General features: G+C 59.0%; 1 protein-coding gene across 1 annotated transcript in view; it reads left to right on the top strand.

Annotated features, from left to right (window-relative positions):
- Positions 1-1,993: 1,993 nt before the first annotated feature.
- MNT (MAX network transcriptional repressor) overlaps positions 1,994-8,146 on the top strand; it is a 40,428-nt gene continuing 34,275 nt past the window's right edge. The window contains exon 1 of the mRNA XM_036395068.2: positions 1,994-2,081. Coding sequence (XP_036250961.1) covers positions 2,009-2,081 — 73 coding nt within the window. The 5' untranslated portion in view covers positions 1,994-2,008. The remainder of the gene's footprint in view (positions 2,082-8,146) is intronic.

Genomic DNA, 8,146 nt, shown 5'->3' with positions numbered 1-8,146 from the left:
TCTCCAGCTGCGTTGGCCAGGGGCTGGGCTGTCCCCAGCTCCTCTGCTGGGATCAGACAAGCCGGTTATTGAATCTGACATAGAGTCACACACAGCACATGCAACAGACACCCGAGTACATCCAGGCTGCACAGGGAAGAACCTGGGAGATGTCAGCTCCAGGCAGCCCTGGAGTGGCTGTTACTGAGCTCCCCAAGGCCACGTGCACCGTGTCCCGCTGCTGTCACAGGCTGAGCTCAGCACAGCCCGGGCTGCTCTGGCGAGCTGGGCTGGCTCATGGACGGCATTCCTGGTGTGAAACTCCTCCATTCATTGCGGGAGCTGGGAGGAGCCCGTGAGGCAGTTTGCAAGATCACTGGAAAGCAGCTGACAAGTTCCATGAGAAATGAGCTTGTCCCTCCATGAGCTCCACCTGCCCAAAGCTACCCCGAGTGAGTTCTTTTGGCCAGGCTTCATCTATATCTGTATTTTATCTACCTCTTCTGCTCATAGTTGTCTACATCTTCTGCTCATGTGTGATGATGCTACCCTCATTGCTGTTGTGAGGAATTCTGATAACGCAAGGATGAGTTCATGACAAAGCCCAGGAGGAAATGACTCCTTGCATCTGCAGAGGAGGATCTGATGAACGTGCAGTGCATGAGGCCACCAGTCACACACTGAGCAGGGATGAGGCATCGCCCTGACCGCCCAGCCCGGGCAGTGGGAAACAGAAGCACCTTGAGAGCCAGCCCCAAGCTCCACAAACAGTACAGCCCATCCCACAGGGATTTGGGCTTGCCCCCTTCAGTGGCCATTCCTCAGGGCAGTTTTTGGTTTGTAAATTCCTTAATGTTTGTAGGTAGAATGAAAATTCTCATAAGAAAATCTCGGTTTTTTAAATCCCATTCCTTCTGTGAGAAGCACTGGTTTTTCTAACCAGTTTATTTTCCCTTTACTTCAGTATCTCTTCCCAGCCAAAAACCAGAAGTCAGTCAGAGGTAGATAGAATGAAAATTAGAATGGAAAATTTCCTTGTGGATAACTGAAGTTCAGTTGAGTTTCACAAGCTACTGACAAAGGGGCTGTACACAGGAAAACGTTGCTCAAGGTAAGCGTAGGCAGCCGCAGTGCGAGGTGTTTCCCGGGGAGCTGGCGCTGCTGCGCTGACCCTTTCCAACGGGCTCCCTCTTCCTTGCTTTTATCCTTAAAAAGGGTTCGGCTTTTCCCTTCCGTGCAGCCAGCCCGCGGCTGCGGGGCAAGGCCAGGCAGAGCGCAGAGCCACGCGTGCCCGCAGCCGGTGACCGAGGGCAGCTCGGGGAGGGACGGGACACGACCGGGGAGCGCTGCGGGGCACAGCGGGGGCGGGGGGCCCGGATGGCAGAGCGTGCGCTGCCGGGCGGGTTTGTTTGGCGCGGTTCCGCCGGTCCGGGCCCGGTGTGCGCGGGGCAGCCCCGCCGGAGGCGCGGGGCCCGCACGTGCGCGGGGCGCGGCGGGCGCGGCCCCTTTAAGGCGCGCGGCGGCGCGGGGCGCCCATGTGGAGGGCAGCACGCGTGTTGTGCTGCGCGCCCATTGGCCCGCGCGCGCTGACAGCGCGCCCCGGGCCGCGAGCGCACTGCGGGGGGAGCGCCGCCCGCAAAACGCGGCGCCCGGATCGCGCCGCCGCCGGACCGGACCGGCCGCCGCCGCGTCTCGCGCCCCGCGCCCGCCCCGGGGCCGGCCCGGGTGGCGCCCGCCCCGCGCGACCGGCGGGGCTGCGGGGCCGTGCCCGCGCGTCCCCGGCCCGGGCCGGCCGCCGCGTCCCCGCGCGTCCCGTCCCGTCCGGGCGGCGCCCCAAATTCCACTCCACGTCTTGGCGCCGCCCGCCGCGTAGTAGCGGGGCCGCGCCAGCGCCCGCCTGTTGTGTTTCTGTTGCCACCCGCCATCTTGTCGCCAGCGCTGCGGCCGGCGGGGCGAGCCCGGGGCGGCGCGGGCGGGGCGGGCCCGCGCTCCGGGCGGCGGCGGCGGCGACGGCGGCCGGGCCCGCGCCATGAGCATCGAGACGCTGCTGGAGGCGGCGCGGTTCCTGGAGTGGCAGGCGCAGCAGCAGCAGACCGCACGTGGTGAGTGACCGTCCGCCCGCGCCTCGCGGGGCCGCGCCTGACAGCCGCGGCCGGCCGGGGCTACCCGGGCACTGGCACTAGGGAGGGGCGGGGGGGCACCGGCGCGGGGTTTGCGCTGCCGGGAGCATCCGGCCCAGGGAAACTCGGGGCGGGCGGGGCAGTGTCAGGGCACGGGGGGGATTCGGGGACGGCACGGCGGGGGCTCCGTGCGGGCGGGGCTGCCCCGGGCCGGGCCCCGCTCCCGCCGGGGGCGCCGCCGCCCCCGCCCCGCGCGCTGCGTGTCCCCGGCCGGCGGGAGGGCGGGGCCTGGCGCGTCACCGGCTCGGCCCCGCCCGCCACCACGTGCGCGCGGCCCCGCCCCGCGCGGCCCCTCCGGGGGCTGCGGGGCCCGCCCGGGGCGGCGGGAGGGGACGGGGGAACCCCGGAGGGGACCGGGGAACCCCGCGGGGACGCCCCCGCACCGCCCGCTGCCCCGCACCGCCCGCGCCCCGCGCCGCCGCTGCGGCGGCCCCGGCCCTCCGGGAGCGGCGATCTGTGCCCCGGGGCCGCGCAGCAGCGGCGGGCGCGGCGGGGCTGCCGCCCGCGCGCGGCTGCGGGACAGCGGCGCCGGCCCCGCGCCCGCGGCTGCCCCGGCGCGGGGACTCGGGCGGAGCTGCGGGAGCGGCGCTTTGTGCCGCCGCCCATTGTGTCGGTGATGAGTCACGCAGCAGACGGGGATGCGGTGCTGAGGGGCCGCGCAGGGCCGGGAGCATTCCGAGCCCGGAGCACAGCCCAGGCTGTGCAGATGGCAGGGGCTGCCCGGTCCGCGCTCCCCGCCGGCTGGGTGACAGCTCCGGCGCTGCTTCCCAGCCCTTGACAGTCTCCTTGCCGCCGCCAGCCTGTGGTGATCCCCGGGCTTACAGGTGGTGGCCGTGCTCAGGGTGCAGCAATAAAACACCCGGGGCTCAACCTCTGCAGGTTTGGGTTTGTCTCCTGCTGCTGGGAGACAGCTCCCGCTGCCCTCCCGCTGCCCCCCACTGCCAATCCCACTGCCATCCCACTGCCATCCCACTGCCATGCCGCTGCCCTCCTGCTGCCAATCCTGCTGCCAATCCTGCTGCCAATCCCACTGCCAATCCCGCTGCCCTCTTGCTGCCAATCCCACTGCCATCCCGCTGCCCCACGCTGCGGGAGCATCTTGTGAGTGGGTTCAACAAGCTGTGCTCTGGGTTACAGAGGAGCAGGAGGGACCTGCCTTGTTGTGCTGGACAGCTTCTGAGGCAGGAATTACTGCTGAGCAGGGTATATGGGCAGGGTAACACAGCAAAGAAAAGACAGCCTGCAGGCTTCTCAGCTCCAGGAGCAGTTCACAGGGATGTGTGGGGATGTGGTGTCACACAAAGCCACCACGAGCACGCCCTGGGCTCTGGCTGCTGCTGGGGGGCACAGACACGTAAGGGCTGGGCTGGGTGCAGGGCCAGCAGCGTCAGTGCAAACGTGGCCACTTCAGGGAAGTCTGAACACCAGGAAGACTCTGGCAGAGAGGGAGGAGCCCTGCAGTGACCTTTGGGTGGCAGGAAGATTTCAGGGGAGAGCACAAGCAGAGGAACAGCTGGGAAGCACTAGGAAGTAATAAGTAAGAACAGTAAGACTGGGTTGGCCTCTTTGCCTTGTGTTCTTCCTCTCCTCCCCCTTGAAATCTTGTGTTCTGCAAAGCATTATGGTCTGTTATACCCCCAGTTACACTGTGGAACTCCAGGGGTCCAGTATGGCCTGAAAATCAATCAGTTTGGGGAACACCATTAAAAAGTATATACTGCACTCATCCAAGGGCTGCTGGGTCTGCAGCTGACAGCAGTGCCTGCTGCTGCTGCTGCTGCTGCTGTAACCCTCTTGCTGTAAGCATGTGCCTCCCAGGCATGTAACACTCGTTTACATGGGCCCAGACTCACAGCCTGGGGTCATCAGCTTTCAAATCTTTCTCTCTCTGTTGTGTGCAAGCTCCAGAGACATTTGACTTGAATTAGAGGGTGCTGATTGCTTTGAATTTAGATTAATCCAGGAATGTTCCATGATCTAAGAAAAACAAATTTCTTTATAATTGCAAGTAACTGATACTTGTTTTCCTAGGGTTTTTCCCATAGATGCTCATCTTGCGATGCTGCACAGTTCATTCACACCATTCCTTTCCTGAGTGATGCCTGTGCAGGCAGTGACTCTGCAGCAAGCACAGTTCTGGGCTTTTCCATCTCACCTACCTGCCATTTGGGCACGCTGAATCGCCTGGGAGTGATAATGGTGTATGGTGGCCAGGAAGGTTTCCTTTGGCTGTGGTGCCACTTTCCTTTTGCCAGTGGGTGAGGAGGAGAACCTGCTCAGACCCTGTGCCCATGGCTGGGCAGTGGCTCAGTGCTGTGCTCTGCGTGGTCTCTCACTGTTGTCTTTCAACAGATCTCATCAGTATAGTGTTGGGGTGCATCTCCAGAAACCTTGTGGGGCTTTTTGCCCACCACTGGCTTCTGTCTCACCAGGGTGCTGTGTGGCTCAGCCTCGGCCTCACTGGCTGCCACAGGCAGCACACCCACCCGGGTTTCTGTCGGGGAGGTTAAAGCACCTCCCAACACACAGTGTGACTTTATCTGTTTCCAGAGGCTTGCAGGAGAGCTGCACTGCAGTTCTGAGGACAACAGAGCCATAGTGACATAGTGACAATTAGACTTTGACTTCAGGAAGAGCCTTGCTCTGTGACACAGCAATGTCTGAATCTTGGGGGGTGGCAAGGATAATTGTGGGATTCCAGGCATAACTGCCTTGGTGCAGCCAGTTCAGGTGATAGTGGTGACTCCCTGTTTTGATGGGCAGATACCCATCAAAATTGATTCTTTCTCTTTCTCTTTCAAGTATGGAGATAGGGTTCTAAAGGGTAATCTGCACATTTCCGTTCATTTCCTTGAGAAGGAAGCTGGCTAGAGTGAGCAGCCTGTGGAGGCAAGGCCTGGTGCAGCCCTGGGATGAAGGTGCAGCAGTGAGCCCTTGTTCTCGTCACAGGATCGAGGAATGTTACCTGGAGCAAACATGCTTACCTAACAGGCTGGCTGTTATCTGCCAGATCCAGTTTTGCCATGACTCACTGAACTCATTTCACCTGTCTGTGCTCCCTTGCTGGCTGTGTGACACACGAGCTGTAGACTCAAGGCAGGCTGCAGAGCTCTTGCCAGCAGTGGATGAAGTGGGGTCTCAGAGTTTCTTCTGAGGGCATATCTTTGGGCTTTTGGTCTGTTTTAAGGATACACAGTCTGTTTCTAATACTGTTTATTAAGTCAGTTCATGTTTACTGTTCTTTTCCAACCTGTACATTTAAGGCACGTCATGGTTCACTGTTCCTGTAGTGTGTGCCTCTGTCCCTGGGCCAGAAGCAGGACAGCAGTGTCCTCATGTGCGTGGGAGCGGGTGGGTTGGGTTAGGGTTAGGGTTAGGGTTAGGGTTTAGGGTTAGCCTGTCAGCCATGGCACTTCTTGCTCTGAACTGTGACACAGAAGCTGTTCAGGTGACAGAAATACATGCTTTTTATCAGAGCGCATTATTTTGTCTCCTGTCTCTTAAAAACGCTGATGCCCGGGGAAGAAGCACAGGCCCATCCTGTGTAGGACAGTTCACCTGCTTGGCTGCCCAGGTGCAGCTCCTTGGATGGTGGAGCAGGGTCAGCATGTGCTGTTGATGCCCACATGGCTGTCAGAGCCAGTGCTTTCTTGCACTTCATCCCAAATACCATGGAAGGGTACAACAGGAGCTGCATCCCTCCGGCCCACCAAGGTGTGATGCTGCAGCTGTGACGGTGGCACGCTTGGCATCCTGGAGACATGATGGTCCTGGGGTTTCTCTAGAGATGAGACTCTCCATGATGGTTTTGTTTTTTTAGCAATCTTGATCTGTTTTCCTTTGTAGTGCTGATAAATCCTCACCTTTATTCTTTTTCTGTCCACAAAGAGTTAGTTGTAACTAAAATGCAGCCTAAAATTACTCTAGAGCTGATTCAGGGTTTCATTTAATCACTGGAATAGCTTATTAAAGCTATTGTAAATGTAAATTATCTGTAGAGAGTGGAGAAGCTGTTTTTAGAAATGTCTGCCAGGTATTTATTTAGTTATTGTTAATTGTTCTTCTGGTTGAGAAAGCGGAGATCTGAGTATTGCAGTTGTTAGCAGTGAATGGACCCAGTGTGCAGATGAGGTGTGAGCCTGTGACAGCAGTGGCAGTGCAGCAGCATTGCTCGGCAGGGAGGGTCTCAGGTTGGGGTGGGGGTCTCTGAACCCCTGAAACTGACCCCAGCTAGGCTTCCTAGCTCTTGCTTCTCTGTAGTGTATTGTGAACTTCTGAGTTCCAATCGTGCAGCATTTCAGGTTCCTTTGTGAGCAGTGTGCTCCTGAAATGCAGTTCAGTTGGTGTTTGAGGTGCTAGTGAGGCCCGGTGTGTGTGGGGAGGAGAGGAGTGGGGCCGTTCGGGTCAGCTGCAGTGTGAACGCAGCACTGGAGCAGCAGTGGCCACTGGCCCTGTGGAAGTGTCACCGGGGGGCCTGGCAGCCAGCTCTGCACTGAGGGCACGGCCAGGAGCCCAGAGGGCTTTAGGAAACAGTGCCATGTCTTGGGTCTGCTGTGGTACGGTGGAGAAACAACAGTGCCAGGGCTGGGCACCAAACTGCCAAATTTTAGCTAAGATGGGAGAGAAAAGTGGGGCTTGTGCTGTTGTCAACCAAAATTCAGAAGGAGTCAGAAAAGTGTCCTGATTTTAAAGGGTTTCAGTCCTGTAGGCTTGTTCCTAGGCCTGGAAGTGCCTGTGGCTGTGTGCTGCAGCTCTGGTGTCAGCAGCATTTGCTGTGACTCAGAGCTTGCTTGGCTTGCTGAGCTTTGCTGGGCTCCAGTTCTGCTGACTGTTCTTATCTCCCCTTCCTGGTTCTCCCCTGCAGAGCCAGGAACTTGCAGAAACACAATCTAACCTCCAGGCTCCAGCCTGCCCTTCCTCTTGGCATGACTTGTCCCCCCAGGGCAGCCTTTGGAGTAGTAAATACCTGGAGACTCTTCAGTACGCAGCACTTTCTTGGTAGGAGCTGCAGTGACTCCTGCAGGTGACACTGCTGCATATCCAGAGTGAGTGACCCAAGGCACTCTCTCCAGGGCTGTAGCAGTTCAAGGGATGCAGGATAAGTTCCCAGAAGCGTTGAATGATTCAGAAAAACACTTCAGACCATTCAGAAAACAACACCACGAACTGCCTCACTGTTCCTGGAGTGAGAGATGTTCTCCACTGAGCACGCACAGAGGTGGGATGCTGGGCTATGCAAAGGCAGACACTGTTGATAAACTCTGGGTACTGATGGTGTCCCTAGTGAAAGGTGGGAGCACTCAAAGGGCTCTGGCATCCCTCAGAGCCTGCTCCTCCAGCAAGGCTGCGGGAGGCTGGGGCCATGGCCTGGCTGCTGCAGGCCCACTCTGCCGGCCCGAGGGCTCTACCCGCTGCCTGGCTGGCCTGGCAGCAGGGCTCTGACAGATGGGTGGCATTTCCAGGGCAGCCAAAAGGGGCGAGATATATAAACACAGCAGATTATTAGGTAACAAAGAGTGCCTGGTGCTGTGTACTCAGACCATCGAGGCCCTAAATAGCACCAGACCACTGGTCAGGGGTGCTGACCTGTTTCTGTGTCCTCCCAGGACAGGATTTGCTGTTCTGTCCCGTGGCTGCCCATGTTGCTGTCACTGCGGGGGTGGTGTGGCAGGGACTGAGGTACCTGCTCTCACCATGTGAACCTGCTGGCAAGTGGGGGGTGGTGTGGCCAGGGTGGGATTCCAGGACCCCTTGCTTGGGCTGTGGTTGAGATCCCCTGGGAGTTTTCAGGACTGGTTCGCTCCCATGGTTTGTTCTGTCCTCAGTCCCCTTGTTAAGAGTGTGAAGAACTAGTGGAAATTGCACATAACTTTGAGGTGCACCTTTGGATTCAGCTATCCTCTTGGCGAGGGGATGCCCTGAGCCTTGGCTGCTTTCTGTGTATGGGCTTGCAGGAGATCCTGTTCTGGGTGTGCCACGGGGGAGGG

This window comes from Molothrus ater, chromosome 21 (genome assembly GCF_012460135.2).
Source record: "Molothrus ater isolate BHLD 08-10-18 breed brown headed cowbird chromosome 21, BPBGC_Mater_1.1, whole genome shotgun sequence".
NCBI lineage: Eukaryota > Metazoa > Chordata > Aves > Passeriformes > Icteridae > Molothrus > Molothrus ater.
The sequence above is the reverse complement of the archived record's forward strand: the minus strand, read 5'-3'. Positions and strand labels throughout refer to the sequence as shown.